The 19598-nt window shown below is 38.7% G+C and overlaps 1 protein-coding gene across 3 annotated transcripts in view; it reads right to left on the reverse strand.

The window, feature by feature from the left end:
* Positions 1 to 19598, reverse strand: part of rbm33a (RNA binding motif protein 33a) — a 155592-nt gene that overhangs the window by 113703 nt on the left and 22291 nt on the right. For all 3 annotated transcript variants that reach the window (XM_060825133.1, XM_060825134.1, XM_060825132.1), the window contains exons 3-4: positions 12286 to 12334; positions 11196 to 11266 (exon numbers count right to left, since the gene is read on the reverse strand). In XM_060825133.1, coding sequence (XP_060681116.1) covers positions 11196 to 11266; positions 12286 to 12334 — 120 coding nt within the window. The remainder of the gene's footprint in view (positions 1 to 11195; positions 11267 to 12285; positions 12335 to 19598) is intronic.

A 19598-nucleotide genomic window follows, 5' to 3' on the forward strand; every position in this document is an offset into this window, starting at 1 on the left:
ATAAGAAATAGCAACAGGAATATGCTGTTTGGTCCACCAAGCCTGCTCCACCATTCAAGAGAATCACGACTGATCCTAAATTCCTCATGTCCACTTTCCTGTTGTTTTCCCATTACCCTGGATTCCCAGACTCACTAGGAATCTATTTATTCTCAGCCTTAAATATATACAAGACTTGCCCCACAGCTCACTGTAGCAAGGAGTTTCAAAGATACACAACTCTCAGAATAAATTCCTCCTAATCTCAGTCTTAAATTGGTGTTCCTTTATTCTGAGACTATGCCCTCTGATTGACACTCCCATGAGGGGAACCTACTTCTCAACATTTTACCCGGCTAAGCCCCGAAATAAACCTGTGTGTTTCAATAAGATCACTTCCAGACTTTTAAATTGCAATGAATAAAGTCCTCACCGTTTAGCATTTGCTTATAAGACAATCCTCCTTACCAGGGATCATCCTAGTGAACTTGCCTTTAATGAAATGATACCTTTTCTTAAATAAGAGCACCAAAACTACACTCTGTACTCCAGATGTGGTCTCATCAGCACTTTGTACAGTTACAGTAAAACTTCCCTACTCTTATAGTCCAATCCCTTGAAATAAGCACCAACACCCCAATAGCCTGCGTGATTACCTGCTGTACCAACATAATAGTTTGTTTTCTATGCACAAGTACTCCGAATCCCTTTGCGTTGCAGCTTTCTGCAGTTTTCCTCCATTTAAATAATATTCTGTTCTTTTGTTCTCTCTTTCAAAATGACCTTCAAATTTTCACAAATTACACTCAATTTGCCAACTTTTTGCCCAAAGCTGCCTATCAATATCTCTCCATAAACTGTTTATATCCCTCTTGCAATCTGCCTTTCCCCATATTGTGTTGTCTGCAAATTTGGCTACACTGTATTCACTTATTTCCTCTAAATTATTAGCACGTATCGTATAGTGTCATGGTTCCAACACTGATCCCCACGCAACCCCACTGGTCAAGAGTTACCAACCTGAAAAATAATTACTTTCCCCTACTCCATTTCCAGCCCATTGGCCAAATCTCTATCCACGCTACCTCCAATACTTTGTGCTCTTTATTGTAAGGCTTAACATTTTTCAAAGCACCTTGCCAAACGCCTTCTGGAAGTCTAAATACTGAATGTCTACTGATTTCCCTGCACCCATGTTGGTGGAGACTTTCGAGAAATTCTAATAAATTGCATTTCATGAAACCATGCTGACTCTACTTGATTAGGTACTGATTTTTCAAATTTTCTGCAATTAATTTTCTTAATGATTGATGCCAATACTTTTCCAAAAACAGATGTCAGACTCAATGACCTACATTTACCCACTTATGCCTCTGCCCTTTCATGAATAAGTGTGTTGTGTAAGCAATTTTCCAATCTGTTGTTACCTCTCCAGAATCTAATGATTTTTGGGAAATGACAATACATCCACCAATCTGTGTTTACCTCTTTTAAGATCCTAGGATACAAGATATTTCTGTCTTTAGCCCCATTAGTTTGTCTAATATTGCTTTTAGTTATAGGGAAGGTACCTTAATTCCTCCCTTTTTCTTTGCCATGCTCAATCTGGGTGGAAGAGTTTGAGAGTTGGTTAGCATTATCTTCTGATTTGGCTAATGGTTCTCCAAAACTTCTCCCTTCGAATCACTCTTTGATGGTTGCAGGGATTTAGAAGGAAAAAGTTTTAGAAAACAGTAAGTAGAAACAGGACAACTATCAAATGGTTGTGGCATGGTGGTAACAGTGCTGGGTTAGTAATCCACGAGAAAATATTTGTTGACGTCCCCAAAATGCACATGCTCAGTACCCCTGCCAGATATGTAATTCCATCTCATGCATTCATTTATTTGTGAGCCATGTTTTAAACTGGCAGGGTGTTTCACAAAGTGAGCATGTGCAGAACTTCCCACATACACACAATGTGAACCTCTCAGGGGTCTCAGGAGACTCAACCAATCCAGAAACCCAGGCCAATGCTCTGGGAACATGGGTTCAAATCCCACCATAGCAGATGGCAAAATATAAATTCAACTTTTAAAAATCTGGAATAAAAACTGGTCTAATGACTATCAATAGTTTTAAAAACCCAAACCAGTTCACTAACGTCCTTGAGGGAAAGACAGCTGTCAATCTTACCAGGTCTAGCATATGAGACACTTCAGACCCAGAGCAATGTGGTGACTCCTAAAGGCCTTTGTGCCACAAGCGGTAGTCAGTATGAACTTTTTTAACAAAAATAATCAACAGAAATTAACCAGTTAGAATTTTATAGATGGGCCTTCTTCCAGGTAGTCTTGGATGAAAACTATGGAAGTGAAAGGCAAAACATTCAACAGTTCAGCTCATTCTTTGCATGTTAAAGATTAAACAGCAAGTCACACTCTCCCATCTGGTCCCAACAAGACAGTCAATTAATCCCATGTGTGTGCACAAAGTGTGTGCAAATGGTCTCCAAATGCCCAAGAAGCACCATGTTTGGAGAAATAAAAACTAAAATGGTAGTAAATACTGATAATATAGAAGGTAGTTATATTTTATTTCCCACTTTTTCATATATTTTTACATTACAGCAAATTCTAAACAAGTTTAATTCTGCCTCCTATCACAATAAAAAATAGATAATGGTTATAGCAAGTTTTCACAAAAGTTCCTTTAATCTAAAACTGCTATCTTCCAGTATAGAATAGTTGAACACCATTAAAAGATCTCAATAGTTAAAAACAGCCTAAATATTGTCAATCAACCACTGCACAATGGCTGCGATCTGCAACTTTACAAAGAAGGGAATAGAAATGACCATTAATTAGAGGAAAGGAATGTTAAAAAACGAGAAAAACATCGTCCACCAAATTGCTAACTTCAAATGAGCTTCACTTCCTCTCAAAGTTAAAAATGGCAAACATATAATTGGTCAAGTAATGGTTCTGCTGAATTTTTGTGAAGTCCAAAATCGGTAATTGGCAAATGCATACCACTGATATTTACTTTAATATTTTCCTTATCCCCATGCCTCTTTTTATATTACTGATGTTTCTGAAACAAATTAGATTTTGCTAGAAGGGATTGATGTTCAGCATTTGCAAAGGTCAGTGAACGTCAAATGTAATCAAGCAATATCTTCACCGCTGGCTTCTGCTTTGCTCTCAGATGTTTTATCAATGTGCGACTTGCTATTTAGTGCTCAACAGATCATATGTGCAGTACATCACAGACATACATGTGTAGATGTTTTTGTTTGTTACCGCAGGCTATTTAAGTTAAACTTGAAACACCAAAATCATCTTTTACATTTGAGTAGCCTCAAAAGATGTTCAAAATTCCCAGCATTGCTAAATTGTTTTAGTTTTAATTGATGCAAGCCTTCAGCTCTTCTATTACAGCAACTCAAACGTTTAAATAATCATCTTCTAACTTCTATTACCATGGAAAACGACCAAATATTAAATCATTCTGCAGCAAATATTTCATGAACTTGAGCTCAGAACTTGTTTTTAACTGATCCACCCATGGCCTTTTAGCCTAAAATTATCAATACTTGTGCTGTTTTCTACATTCTCCAGGTCTTTGATAACTTTCCTGCTTTTTCAACATCGAGAACTGAACAGTACATTAGAAATCACGCATCCTAGAGCGCCATGTAGCACCAGCATAACAGCTTCAGAAATGCATTCTATTCAATTGGCTGCGCAGCTCAGGTTTTTTTTCTTAACTGCTGGTCTGCAACGACTGAAGAGTAAAGGTCACCATCACTTCCAGATTTATTTTAGAATTGTGCAATGTCAAAATATCTATCTATAATGTAAAGTAACTTTCCTGCCAAATGCTATAAATAATTACAAAAAGAACCCAAAGAAAAGCAATCCGAAAGTCACAATAATAGCTCCTATTTCAGACAAACATACAAATCTTCTACAAAGTGTAGAAATAAAGCAACTGTTCAAAAGTTCTGAAGAGCCTAAAATAATAATTTAAATTGAGCACACTGTGCACTTTAAAACTGAAAAATTTCAATATTAATAAAAGCCCTAATAAAAGCCCAAATTAAAGCTTCCAAATCCAGTGTTTCATATACATATAAATATACATAAAATACTTAGGTAAAGTCTTGGGCTTATTAATGAACAAGCTAAAGAGGTAATCGGGTCTTCATTAGCACCCACTGGATTTCAACAAATGAGAACCCACTATTTTTTTGAAAAGAGTTGTCAACCCTGTCCGATGAGATCCTAAACTGCGACCTAAATTTGGTTGTGTTTAGCCAGTCAATACAAGACAAAAGAGAGTGTGGCAGGAATTTCCAGAGAAATGTTTTTGTTAACAATTCCATCATCCTGACAACACACATGACAAATACGTAATAGCTAAATTTTGCATGCTGTTCACCACAATAAAGGACCCTGAATGCCGCATGGCATTTACCACGGATCAGGCCCAAAACAATAATCTGATCTTAACAAAATAAACATTTAGTCTAATACTAAACCGATCTGCAAATCTGAAATTTCCTTGTCCCTGATGTGGAACAACTGCATCAACAAGGTTTAGAGCGTAACATTATTACACAAAGCAGATGGCACAGTAAGATTGACAGTGCTGAGATTTACTTACAAATTACACAGAGACAGAAGTGCTGAGTGAATATTTATTAAGGATCTTAATGGTTTATCTATACTCCACTGTGTTTCAGAATATGAAAATATGTAAACCAAAATTAAGACTAAATACATTTTTGCATCTTCATCACTCCCTAAACAAAGTGTGTGTTATTTGGCTGTGTGTACAAAAGCAAGTTGTGAACTGAAAAGGTTAAAAGAAAAAGTCCAAGGTACATCCAATACCACAAAGAATATTCCTTGAGACATGCAATACTTTCTTGACCCCAAAAGACAGAAAATAAACTCCAACAATATTTGCATAATATTTGAGCACTGTTGCAGCACAGTGGCTTAGAGGGTAGCGCTGCTGCCTCAGTATCAGAAACCTGGGCTCAGGTGACTGTGTATGGAGTTTGTACATTCTCCCCATGTCTGCGTGGGTTTCCTCCCACAATCCAAAAATGTGCAGGTTAGGTGAATTGGTCATTCTAAATTGCCCCCAGTGTTAGGTGAAGGGGTAAACATAGGGGAATGGGTCTGGGTGGGTTGCATTTCGGCAGGTTGGTGTGGACTTGTTGGGCTGAAGGGCCTGTTTCCACACTTAATCTAATCTAATGTGCAGCTTAGGAAGAATGACCATGCTAAACTGCCCATACTGTGCAAGCTAGATGGATTAGCCATGGGAAAATGCAGGATTACAGGGATAGGGTAGGGGGTTGGGTCTGGGTGGGATACTCTTCATAGCATTAGTGTGGACTCAATAGGTCAAATGGCCTGCTTCCATTTCGATTCTGGTGAGGTCAGGGAAAGTAGTAAATTTTGAAATTGTGTACTTATCAAAAAAGTTAAAAGTAAGCAATGCTGTTTCTTTCCCATTTAGAACATCGATATAGTAAGCATCAAGTCAAAACAAATCTGCCTAATTCTTTACGATAAATCAAAATTGGGTGAAAATAACACTCCTTCAGACACTGAAAAATCTGCCTTTCAAAGCAATCCAAGATATAAAGGCACATCTCATCCTGCATTACAGTTAAAGTTATGGGCAGAAAAATAGCACATGGAGTTTAATCCAGACAAATGTGAGGGAATGCATTTTTGAAGGTCAAATACAGGTGGAAATTATACACTGAATGGCAGAACCTTTAGGTCTATTGATATTTAGAAGGAGCTGGGTGTGCAGGTCTATAGATCACTGAAGCAGGCAGCACAGGTAGACAAGGCAGTGGAAAAAAGGCCTGTAGCTTGCCTTCATTGGAAGGAGCATTGAGAATAAGGATAGGCAAGTTATGCTGCAGCCTTATAGAACTTCAGTTAGGCCACACTTGGAATGTTGCGAGCAGTTCTGATCACATACTACAAGGAGGATGTGGATCCTTTGGAGAGGGTACAGAAAAGGTTTTCCAGGATGTTGCCTGGTATGGGGAATTTTAGCAATGAAGAACAGAACACAGGACATTGAGGGGCAACCTGATAAAAGTTTGTAAATGGCATGGAGAGTGGAAGGTATGAGGCCTTTTCCTGGGGTGAGGGACAAGGTCAGGGTGCAGGGGGTGGGGGGAGGTTTTAACAGAAATGTGCGAGTTAAGATTTTCACACAAAGCATGGTGAGTGCCTGGAATGGACTGCCAGACGTACTGGTGGAAGCAGACACAAAAGCAGCATTCAAGTAGTATCTGGACAAATATAGGAGTTGCAAGGGAATAGACTGATATAGATCCTTCAAGTGAAAACAGTTTTAGTATGAAAGAGCAAAAATGTGTCAGCGCAGGGCCGAAGGGCCTGTTTTCGTACTGTATTGTTGTGTGCGTTACTCAAAATTGCATGCTTTGGAGGATCAAATATAATATGCTCAAGTAGTTATGATGCCACCTAATCAAGAAAATAGCAGTTCTATCTATACATCACAATACCCAGTGTTGGGATCCATTATTAAGGTTAGGTAGTGTAAGAAACTTTATTGTTAGGTAGTGCTCACGTAAGGTAGTATTAGCAAGTCTGGAACTTGTTAGCTTCACTAGACAACAGTGAGCCATTATGTTACACTAAGAACAGACTGAAAAGCTGATGGCATAGCCTGAAGAGGCCCCAGGGAGGGTGAGAGATAACAGGATATTGGAGCCATGTCTAGATGCACGTAGCTCAAACTGAGGTAATAGAACGTTATCAGGTGAGAACCAATGACATACGAAAATTCTGCATTTTACCAAATAAGGATGTAACTCTGGAATGTGAGAGAACAAAAGGATAGACAAATTAAAAAATAGTCAGAACGCCTTCTCCAGTGAGCTAGACACCTCACTGTACTGTGTACGATTCTCTCTCATTAAACCTGTTTATACTTTTAATCAGACCCGGTGTCTCTCTCCTCCAAACGAACACGGGGACAGAGGATCTGTCCCAACACCATGCATCTTTCGTTTTCCTCCATGAAAAAAATAACCCTTAGCAGTTATGTAATAGAACTGATGTTTAACTTCCACTTTATTCAAGGATCAAATACAAAGCTATTTCTTGAAGGAAACTTAAATGATCTACAGAAGGAATCCAAAATGAGCTTGATTATTAAACACTACCAGAAAAGACTATGTTTAAAAAAAGGGATAGAAAATTGTACGAAACTAACTGAAATTCTACCAAAGGGAACAACAGAGAATAACCTGGACAACACATACAAATTAACCAAATTTAATTTTAAATTTCAACAAACGGTGACAACATATTCACAGGGATATGATGAGAGGAAGACTCTGGGATTCACACTATGTGGATGATCATTGTGTGCAACATTTAAGATCATTCCTGCTCCCTCTGGCCCACACAATCAGTTTCAGCCTGGGTATCTTCTGTCCAGCTGCTATTGCTCAGCAGCAATTGGCACAACACTCCTGCACTGAGGTTTAAACCAAGTCATGGCACTGAAGACATCTGGACTTTCACGACAGCCTACTTAGAAGCCTGATTCAAACCAATGGCTAAATCATCACCTTAAATACTGAGGTGTCTGGGAAAGGAGTTGCTCAAATTTGAAACTTTCACTCTCATCTTCCACTCATCAGGGCAGTGGTAGCAGTGTTGAAATCAGATGGTTTCCAACAAAAACTGACTTGGCGGCTTAAAAAAAATGACAAATTAAAAAGGCAATAATGTTAAGAATGCACCTGCTTGTCCTTTTTTCAAAGTTACCAAAATATAAAGCTTTCAGTAGAAGGAAGTGAAGAATATCTCAGTGTGAACATGGGTAAAAACTTTGAAGAGCATCCAAGAGGTGCCACATAGAGAAATTTAGAAGGAATCCAAACATTATACAGCCAGCAATGATATCAAATTCTCCTCTTAATAAACATGGGTTCCATCTTACAATACTGAGAGGAAGTTGAACAAAGACAATCAGTAGTTTCTCAGCAGCTAAGAAAGCCTTCAGGCCATCTTCAAATCATTTCCAATGAAGCAGCCATGATTCACACAAGTAATACAACACTAGTAATCAACCTGAAGGCATGCCATTAATGCACGTCACTGTGATGGATCTGTGAATTATCACTGTTGAAGTTTTTACGTAACACTTCATCAAGCAAATTTTAAGGTACTTACATTGTTGAAATCACAATTTCATCTAACGGCAAAGACAGGTGGTGTGGGTGTTGTTATCAGTCCAATGGAAGTTGATCTGCAGCACTTACAATTTCCAAAGAAGGATCTAATTAATTTGTAACATAATTTAAAAACCATCTGGCCAGCAGTAAAGTTACATGGCTAATTTGTGTCGTTATTCTCACCTATCAGCAAAGATTCACTTTGAAGATTAATTATAAGGTTACTTTAAGTGCCCTGAAGCATGTGGACAGTATGAATTTTAGACATTTTTACATTATGTGAATAAAATCAATGCATATGAAAAAAGTTATAATGAACAGGTAATGGCAGCATACAAGCAACTAAATACTTTATTTACGGAATTTGAGATCAAAGATATCCATGCAGATGATTAAAGGTAACTTGCTTCAGGTAAAGCACAGCTCACCAGAGGGAGCATAATTATGAGCACATTCCCCTGTGTCCAATTCTTAATTTTCCAGTGTCTTTTACATTACTGAACACATTTAATTCAGCAAATGTCTGAGTACATTTATTGTCGTTAGCTTAGTAATTGCATTTCAAGGAGTGGTGCTGATCATTAACAGGTATTACAAAACAATAAATGGGTCGCAACGTAATTAATCCTCAAGATATTGACTTTCATACAGTGTGCTGCATTCTTTCAATGATTTTGACAGTGGACTCAAATATTACTGTATTATTTATTGCTTACGCAAGACAAAACGAATCATTTCAGTTTATTCTAATCATCGAAGGTCGGATTGAGAAAACAAATTGTTTTCTGCAAATTTTGATGAGGATGTAATACTTATATTTCATTGAGCAAAAATATTACGAGAGAAACTGGATCACATTTGCAGTACTTGAAAAATTTCATTGGTTAACTGCTTATCCTTCAAAAGAATAGTTCACAGGATGAGGGAGTGTTTAAAAGGAGCAAGAGTCAATGTAAGCATTATGGTTAATGGAGTTCCAGACTCACAAGGAGCAGATCACATGGAAGAATGAGACCATTCAGCCCCTTGAGCCTATTCCACTATTCAATGCTTTAATAGCTTATCTCCATGTCAATGCATTTACCTAATCTGATTGCATATCTTCTGAGATTCAAGGCCAGCAAAAAAAAATTCACCTAGATCACTGTTGAAAATTTCAATTGATTAATAGCCTTCCACTACCCTCTGAAGTCCAAGTACTTACTGATTTCACTTCTAAATAACCCAAATCAAATGTTGATCAATATTTCTCCGGTTCTGGATTCATTCACTGAAAAAAAGGTTTCACTGCACCATTCTGTTAAATCCATCAGTTCATTCAAATACTTGAACTAGATCATCCATTACTATCAAAACTCAAGGGAATACAAACTAAGTTAATAAAATCTAGTCCTTTTTTCTCACACGTGCATATTTCATTTGAAACACGTGTTTGTGGCGATACTGTTTGGCCGTCTTATCTTTGGGGCATGGATAGAATGAATAATCAAGATCTTTTCCCCAGGGAACTAAGTCCAAAACTAGAGGACATAGGTTTAAGGTGAGAGGGAAATGATTTAGAAGGGACCTAAGGGGCAACTTTTTCATGCAGAGGATGGTATATGTATGGAATGAACTGCAAGAGGAAGGGGCGAGACTGGTGCAATTATTACTTTTAAAAGGTATCTGGATGGGTATATGAATAAGGAGGGTTTGGAGGGATATGAGCCAAATGCTGGCAAATGGGATTAGATTAATTTAGGTTATCTGCTCGGCATGGACATGTTGGACAGAAGGGTTTATTTCTGTGCTGACTATCATCTTATGCTATTACAAACTGCCAAAGTTGGCTTGGCCTATGAAACAATTCCATACTTTCAATGCCAAGACCGGTCTCCACCAATAAGGTGACCAACTTTTCACCTAGTAAAATTAATGTTTTGTGCTATATGTTCACTAGCAATTGGCCTCAATCCTCAGCCTCCATTTTTCACCTGTGTTTTTCAAATCCAAAATCTATGGTAACATGGCAACACCACAGTAACTGCACAAAACATCAGCACAGAACTCCAGACAAGGTCTGAACAAGGATATATATAACTCACAACTTGGGACAAAGCTTAACAGTCAAATGCCCTAGTTTCTCTTATTTATGAATGTAGATTTTCAAATCTTCTATTCCTCAACAGTATCTCAGATTGAGAAAAAAAATTCTGATTTGTCTCAGTTCAGAGTCAACTAAAGATTTCCTTACACTGACTTCCATATTCATCCTGCACATCTGACAACATCGTAGGTAAAGTTATCAGGTGTAACTGTGCTAACGCAAAAGATTGTGCAAACTTTGTTCTTCCAAGCCCATCCCTGAAGTAATCTGGTACACTTATCTTTGGTGCTCGATCAGCTGCATAAGGTCCACACTTGTGGTTGGTAGCACTTGTACTTCTCTCAGAGAAGTAATTAGTAATTATCTAATGAACCCCAGTTAAGTAAGACTGCAACATATACAGTATTAAAATACTAATTTTTTAGACTTCAGAGTGCTATTTTTTGACCATTTAGGTGACAATTGTAGATGAACGAAACATTGCTACATAACACTTCTGGAGCTATGAGGGGGTCGACATTATCAATGAAAAGTAATAAGGAGGAAGTGGTAGAAAATGCATAGATTATTGAAGTATAAGATAGTGAACCAGTATTCCTGAAACAATCGCAAATACTTTTTTAATCATATTGGCAGACAAAAGGTAGCTGAACTTACAGAAGTGGAAGGAACTAGCAATACATTCTATCTTATGTTTAACACCTGGTCAAACAGACCAAACTCTGTTGCTCAACATATTTAAATTTAATTTAAACAAACAAAATTACATCAGTGCACAATATTGCTGACTGAGCCATGACTATCATTTTTATCTAAGGTTCAAGCTTACACACCATTTATTTTTGAAGCGTACTAGTTTAAACACCAGGAACACTAAAGACATGGCAGAATCTACTATACCTTTCATTTCCTTCATCATCACTCTGTAGAAGGTTATCATCCAGCTCTTCATCAGATTGATCAGACTGATTCTGGTGTGGGAAGAATGACAAATATCAAATGCAGTTAACTGAGATAGCAACATCATGTTAAATAATTCCGAATGACCTCATCTGGAACTTACAACTTAACTTTTCATTCACTAGAACACAATTTTCAACTCTCAGCCATCAGGTTTCAGCTATTTCAAAAACTGTTTCTGATTAAGCAATTCATGATTGCACACAGTAAAACAGCAACTTGGAGGACTGATGCAAAGAAAATCATCAAACAAACCGGAAAAGAGCAATTAGTAAATTTCTGTATTGTACACAACAGCACTGATTTTTCTGCACCGTGGTTTCAAAACCAGGAAATATAATTTGGCTCATAAACAGCATAAATCACCTCTTCATATCTGCAACAAATTCAAGAGCAACTCGATTTCAATTCAGTTGGGGAAGTCTGATGATCGGTATGGATGACAACCAAAAACTGGGTTTTGAACAAAGGGTGTTTTATTACTGTATTAAGTAACATAGAAACTGTATCATAATCTGTGGCATGAGATTACCTCCAGCACTGTTCACTTTAGAACAAAATTCATGTATTATGTATTACTCATTTCAAAGTTGAATTTAACAAATTTATATTTATGCTGCCATTCTGTGCATTTACTAAAAGATGCGCTAAGTTTGCTCATCAATCCAATATTTTTAAAAAAACTAGTGGCCCAAATATTAAATCTATTGCTAGTTTTGCAATCAAGCATGTAAGAAAGGTACAAAATGGACAGAACTAAGAATTCTAATTCATGATCTGTCAAAATCCACTATAGGTTGTTTCTCTATATCATGATGGTTACAGTCTTGTGCAACCTGACATAATAGAAATATCGTGCATTAAAAACAGAGCTTAAAAAGTTCAATCGTGTTACCTCCAATGCATGTTTTAAACGTGCGCTATAGAAACAATGTCCCCAATTTGGCAATCATATTATATCGAATTCGCATTAACAAAACATGCATTATAGTAGAACAACCTGTACAGAATGGTTTTCGATTCACCCTACCTTTTTGCTCAAACCCCAGTCATCACTAAGCAAGTCATCTTCAAGATCACTGTTAGAAAGACACAATAATTTAATATATACATTTAATTGTTTGCTCACATGATAAACATTTCAAACAATATACAAAAACTAAATACTGCCGATTTCTATTTTGCTACCTGGATGGAAATGGTTCTGTTACGGATACATTAACAAGGCATTATTTATTAAGTGACTAATATTCCAAACCAAATCATTTGGCAGAAAGAAATTATTTCAAAAAGAAAACCACTTAATTCTGGTGTATTAAATCACACTTTCAAGCAAGCTTACATGATCAGCTAACTTGTCTAATAGCACAAAGACATTACACAAGTGCAATTTATCTACCCATGATGAAAAGCTTTTTTGCAGACAAAAATTAACTTGAGGACTATTCTGAATGTAATGAGTGCAAATGTAACCCCACTACTTAAAAACAGAATTAGACACCAATTAGCCAAATATCAATTGAGAGAGGCTGACGGGTGGGGGGGCAATAGGAGGCAGGAGGAGGAAGAGGTGAGACACAGAGAGGGAGAGCACATGAGATGGGGAGGGGAAGCGAGAGAGGTCGGAAGGGAGGGATTATTAGAAAAACTGAGATAAATGTTTGGGAATTATGAATCTGATTAGACAAGCAGACTGGAGGCCTGTGATAGTGGACTGAGAAATGGCAGATGGAATTTAATTCATATAAATATGAGGTGCTGTATTTTAGGAAAGCAAATCTTAGCCGGGCTTGTACACTTAATGGTAAGGTCCTTGGGAGTTTTGCTGAACACAGAAACCTTGGAGTGCAGGTTCATAGCTCCTTGGAAGTGGAATCGCAGGTAGGTAGGATAGTGGAAAAAGGTGTTTAGTATACTTTCCTTTATTGTCCAAAGCATTGAGTATAGGAGTTAGGAGATTATATTGCAGCTGTACAGGACAATGGATAGGCCATTTTTGGAACAGTGTGCAATTGTGAGCTCCCTTCCATAGGAAGGAAGGATGTTGTGAAATTGAAAGGACTCAGAAAATATTTACAAGATGTCACTAGGGTTGGAGGGTTTAAGCTATAGGGAGAAGCTGAATAGGCTGGGGCTTTTTTTCCCTGGAGTGTCACAGGCTGAGGGGTGACCTCATAGAGGCTTATAAAATCATGAGGGGTATGGATAGGGTGAATAGACAAGGTATTTTCCCAGGATTGGGGGAGTGGGGAGGAGAGAGAGAGTCTAAAACTAGAGGGCGTATGTCTAGGGTGAGAGAGAAAAGATTTAGAAGGTACTTAAAGGGCAACTTTTTCACACAAAAGGTGGTGCGTATATGGAATGAGCTGCAAGGGGGAGTGGTGGACACTGGCACAATTATAACAACATTTGAAAGAAATCTGAATGGGTACATGAATAGGAAGGATTGAGGGGGATATGGACCAAGTGCTGGCAAACAGGACTAGATTAATTTAGGGTGTCTAGAGGGCATGGACAAGATGGACCGAAGTGTCTGTAAATCTCTATGAGCCTGACATCACTGGTGGGCAAGTTGTTGGAGGGAATCTTACGTGACAGGATGTATATGTATTTGGAAAGGCAAGGACTGATTTAGGGATGGTCAACATGGCTTTGTGCGTGGGAAATCATGTCTCACAAACTTGATTGAGTTTTTTGAAGAAGTAACAAAGAGGATTAATGAGGGCAGAGCAGTAGATGTCATCTATATGGACTTTAGTAAGGAATTCAACAAGGTTTCCCATGGGAGACTGGTTAGCAAGGTTAGATCTTATGGAATACAGGGAAAACTAGCCATTTGAATACAGAACTGGCTCAAAGATGGAAGACAGAGGGTGGTGCTAGAGGGTTGTTATTCATACTGGAGGCCTGTGACCAGTTTTTATGATCACAGGTAGAGTTAAAATAAGCAAGGAAGTTGTAAACAATTTTTAAAAAACACTGGCCCAGTCTCAACATTTGTATCACACAATTTTAAGCAGTAAATCTTAGGAATAATGTGAAATTCTCTGAGGTTACAGAAAAGACATGTAAGAATAGCCCCAGAGATGACGAGCTTCAAATACATTGATAGACTGGAGCATCTAGCCTTGTTCATGACAGAAGACACAAAGGTGATACAAGTGTTTAAAATCACAAATCATAGACAGACTAGTTAGGGAGAAAGTGCTTCCACTGGCAAAAGGGTCAAGAGTCAAAGGACACTGATCTGAGGTCAAAGGCAAAAAAAAAACACAACAGCAGCATCAAGGAAAAATATTTTCATGTGGCAAGCCGATATGACTTGGATTCTACTGTCTGAGTGTGGAGGAGAGAAATTCAATTGTGGCATTCCAAAGAGAACAAGGGAGAAGCTTTGCAATTATGGGAAATGGGCAGGGCTTTGAGACTAACTGAATTGCCCTGAAGAGCAGGCCTGGCCATAATAGGCTGAACAGCTTCCTTCTGTTCTGTAACCAGAGTACAATTCTGTGTCATGGAACTCCTACTCTACTTCAAGAAAGAGCACAGTGGATATTGGAGACCTGATATAAAAACAGTGCTGCAGAAACCCAACAGCTCTGGCAGCATCTGTGAAGACAGAAGCAGAGGTAAGGGTCTGAGTACAATATGACTCTTCCTTGAAGCTTGGTTTTACTTTCGAACTGAAAATTATAGAATTGTTCATTCTCCTCAGTCTTCCAAGACTTAAGTTTTGGAAATTACAGATATTCCCAGATAATCAGTGGATAATCCATAAGTGATTTTAAGCCAGTTTATTAACAAGCAAGGTTTAGGAATGATACACAAGCTAAGTAAGCAGGAAAGACATAGTGTTTTAATTTACTTCAATTCCTATCATGCAGAGTGGACGAGAAAAGGTGGGGGGAATCAATGAATTCTGAGCAGGATGATTGATTGTGGCCATCTCCTCAGAATACTTCACTGTCTTCAAGTTGAGCTCCAGGGCTTCAGGCAGCAGCCTTTTCTGTTTTATTCAGTTAGTCTTCGAGTTATTCAAATTGTTGGTGATTGATGCAGGGATAATTTTGAAAAGCCTTCCTCTATCCAAAGCCATGTCCTAACAAAAGTTGAAACTAACATTGTTGCACATAGAGAAGCTCTCTCCTGTCAAAAATAGAGGTTTCATGGAACATCGAACAATACAGCACAGAAAAGGTCCTTCAAGCCCTCGATGTTGCGCCGACCTGTGAACTCAGCTTGTTCCCCAACACCATCCCATCATCATCAATGTGCTTATCCAAGGACTGTTTAAATCTCCCTAATATGGCTGAGTTGACCACATTAGCAGGTAGGTTATTCCACGCCCTCACCACTGAATAAAGAACCTGCCTCTGACATTTGTCTTAAATATATCACCCCTCAATTTGTCATTATGCCCCCTCGTACAAGCAAATATCATTATCCTAAGAAAAAGACTTCCACTGTCTACTCTAATCCTCTGATCATCTTGTATATCTCTATCAAATCCCCCCTTAGCCGTCTTCTTTCCAATGAGAACAGACCCAAGAGACTCAGCCGTTCCTCATAAGACCTTCCCTCCAGACCAAGCAACATCCCAGTAAATCTCCTCTGCACCTTTCCAATACTTTCACATTCTTCCCGAAATATGGCGACCAGAACTGTACACAATATTTCAAGTGTGGCTGCACTAGCATTTTGTATTGTTGCAGCATATTGCGGCTCCGGAACTCAATCCCTCTTTCAATGAAACCGAACACTTCCGAACAGCACTATCAACCTGGGTGGCAGCTTTCAGGGATCTATGTATATGGACTCCAAGATCCCTCTGTACAAGAATCTTTGCATTGACCCACTACTCTGCCTTCCTGTTATTCTTCCCAAGTGAATCACCTCACATTCAGCTACATTGAACTCCATTTGCCACCCCTCAGCCCAATTCTGCAGCTTATCCAAGTTCTGCTGCAACCTGTAACAATCTTCCAAACTGTCCACTACTCCACCGACTTTAGTGTCATCTGCAAACTTACTCAACCATCCAGCTATACCAGCGTCATTTATAAAAGTGACAAACAGCAGTGGTCCCAAAACAGATACTTGTGCCACATCACTAGTAACCCAACTCCAGGCGGAATATTTTCCACCAGCCTTCTTACAGAAAACCAGTTTCTATTCCAAACTGCTAATTCATCCTCAATCCCATGCCTCTGCATTTTCTCCAAAAGCCTACCATGTGGAACCTCATCAAAGGCTTTACTGAAGTCCATGTATACCACATCAACTGCCCTACCCTCATCTACATGCTTGATCACCATCTCAGAAAACTCTAAAGTTTGAGAGACACAATCTGCCCTTGACAAAACCATGTTGACGAACTGAAATCAAATTGTTGCTTGTTAGAGTATTATAAATCTTATCTCTTATAATCCTTTCCAAAACCTTTCCGACAACAGAAGGACCTGGGTCATCTCTCTTGCCCTTCTTGAGCAAGCACACATTTGCAATCCTGCAGTCCTCTAAACCTGTAAACAATGACGACTCAAATATCAAAACCAAAGGCTCTGCTATCTCCTCCCTAGCTTCCCAGAGAATCCTCCGATAAGTTCCATCGGCTCAGGGAACTAGTCTACTTTCACTCCTTATAGAATTGATAGCACCTGTTCATGACTAACCTCAATCCTTTCTAGTCTAATATCGCATACCTCATTCTTCTCTACAATATTCTCCTTTTCCCGAGTGAAAACTGTTGAGAAATGTTCGTTTTACACCTCTCCAATCTCCACAGGGTCCACACTCAACTTTCCACTCCTGTCTTTGACTGGCCCTATTCCTACCTTAGTCATCCTTTTATTTCTCACATAACTACAGAAAGTTTTAAAGGTTCTCCTTTATTCCATTTGCTGAAGCCTGTTTGTGGCCGCTCTTTGCTCTTTTTAACTCTTTAAATCCTACCTAGCTGATCTGTAACTCTCTATCGCCTCATCTGAACCATCTTGCCTCATCAATGCATAAGCCTCCTCCTTCTGCTGAACAAGAGATGCAATTTTTGTAGTAAACCACGGTACCCTTACCTTACCACTTCCTCCCTGCCTGACAGGGACATACCTAACAAGGACACGCAATATCTGTTTCCTCTTCAGTCTGCTTATACCTTAAATGCATGGAATCTTACATTAATCGTATACTCAATTGTCGATTGGCAAGGAGTGAATATTCAAACTAATCTATTTTTGGATATCTGTCAGAAATCTATTAAATCATCTTGTGTCTCTTTCTTGTTAGAGTATCCTGTTTGGCCTTCAGACAGTTGACTTACATATGGATCATGAGGTCATCTCCTACCCACCCCTACCTTTCAGGATTAGCAATGCCTTGTTTCAACGTGTTTGTGCTGGAGACATGTCCTTGACAGAGAAAGTGGCTTTCATTGTCGTGTTTGCCAGTCTAGGAAACTGCTGTGGGAACATTCCTCACATGACTGAATCAGCAATTCCTGTAACATTCAATATATTTCACAATATTTTATGAAATTTTATTTTTTCCAAAATGTCTGTTTCCCTACACTGTCTATGTTTACACCCTACACCAGTAACAACTATTCAGTACTCAATGCACCGTTTTTCTCAAATGGTCTTGATGTACAGTACTGTTAATTTGCCTTTCAAATTGCATCTTCCTCTTTTATATATAAAAGCAAAATGAATGAGTAGAAAGCTGCAGAAATCTTTTGCCCAAATATCTCAGTTAAGAAAGGCAATTAGAATTCCTCAGTGACACAGTGGATAAAGGTGTTGGCTTGACTAAGTTCCAGTCAGTGCTGTGTTACCTCATGTCAGCCAAAGCCCCAGTTGCTATAATTAGCCTTTAGCCCTCTGAGCCAGTGATGAAAATTACCATAAAACATTCCATTAATTCTTGCTGGAAAATAGTTATGTCTAGGAATTAGGTTGAGGATAAAAATAGATTCATTTATGCTATCTTCCATGGTTAAGTATTGTATTGACATTCATGTTAAATGGAAGTAAATAAAATGGCTCTTGTATGAGGCACCAGAGGGTTACAGGCACCAATGGAGTTCCACCTCTAAACAAAATCCATATCTGAGGGGGAGAAATGGAGAGAAATATTGAAGTGGGGTTTAAAAAAAGCATTTCTCTCATTTCTTTATTTGCATTGTTTTTTTTGCTGCTCAGTGGTTGGACTGAACTTCCTGCTGGACTTTATTTCGAATATAGCTTATATCTAGTTTATTGAGAATTCAAGTAATTGAGCCAAAGAGCTTTCCAAGCACAAAACTTGCAACCATTTAGACTTTACAAAGTTATGATGGAAATCATCCAAAGTCAGGATTCAATCACTCCCAATATGCTTCTCGAAGGTAATTTACTCCCCCTACCCTCCGATTAGTGGAAATCTTTCCAGTGAGAATTCTTTCTCCACTCCAACATTCCAGCTATCCAGCTGAACTGCTGTTACGGCGGGGAGGGAGGGGGAGATTCTTTTCCACACTAGAAAAAGGATTTTCAATTTTTTTTAGTTAACTCTGATTATAGAACCTGTTTTCATGAAAAGAACTCATTTCAGCCTTAAGTTTATGTACAAAAAATGGGCAACAAGCTTGATCTCCTGCATCAACATGAATATGTTTTAGCGCTGAGAATGAACTCATGACCTGAATCAGAAGAGGACTTCCATTGAACCAAGGTTGACATCTCACATTTAAATTCATGTTGGTCCCCGATAACACTCCAAATCATTTTGTGCAATTATGGCTTCAACTGAAATTACTGACTTGTGTTAGCATGAAGTTCCATAAACACGAGCACTTAGAGTCATAGAGATGTACAGCATGGAAACAGACCCTTCAGTCCAACCTGTCCATGCCAACCAGATATCCCAACCCAATCTAGTCCCACCTGCCAACACCCGGCCCATATCCCTCCAAACCCTTCCTATTCATATACCCATCCAGATGCCTCTTAAATGTTGCAATTGTACCAGCCTCCACCACATCCTCTGGCAGCTCATTCCATACACTATTAATATCTTTCTCCTCTCACCCTACACCTATGCCCGCTCGTTCTGTACTCTCCAACGCCAGGGAAAAGACTTGGTCTATTTATCCTATCCATGTCTCTCATAATTTTCTAAACCTCCATAAGGTCACCCCTCAGCCTCCGACACTCCAGGGAAAACAGCCCCAGCCTGTTCAGCATCTCCCTATAGCTCAAATCCTCCAACCCTGGCAACATCCTTGTAAATCTTTTCTAAACCCTTTCAAGTTTCACAACTGCCATAAATGCTGTTGGATGCGAATCTTATCAGTTCGAGTGGATCGGTTGG

The sequence above is a fragment of the Hemiscyllium ocellatum genome, chromosome 5 (genome assembly GCF_020745735.1).
Source record: "Hemiscyllium ocellatum isolate sHemOce1 chromosome 5, sHemOce1.pat.X.cur, whole genome shotgun sequence".
Taxonomy (NCBI): domain Eukaryota; kingdom Metazoa; phylum Chordata; class Chondrichthyes; order Orectolobiformes; family Hemiscylliidae; genus Hemiscyllium; species Hemiscyllium ocellatum.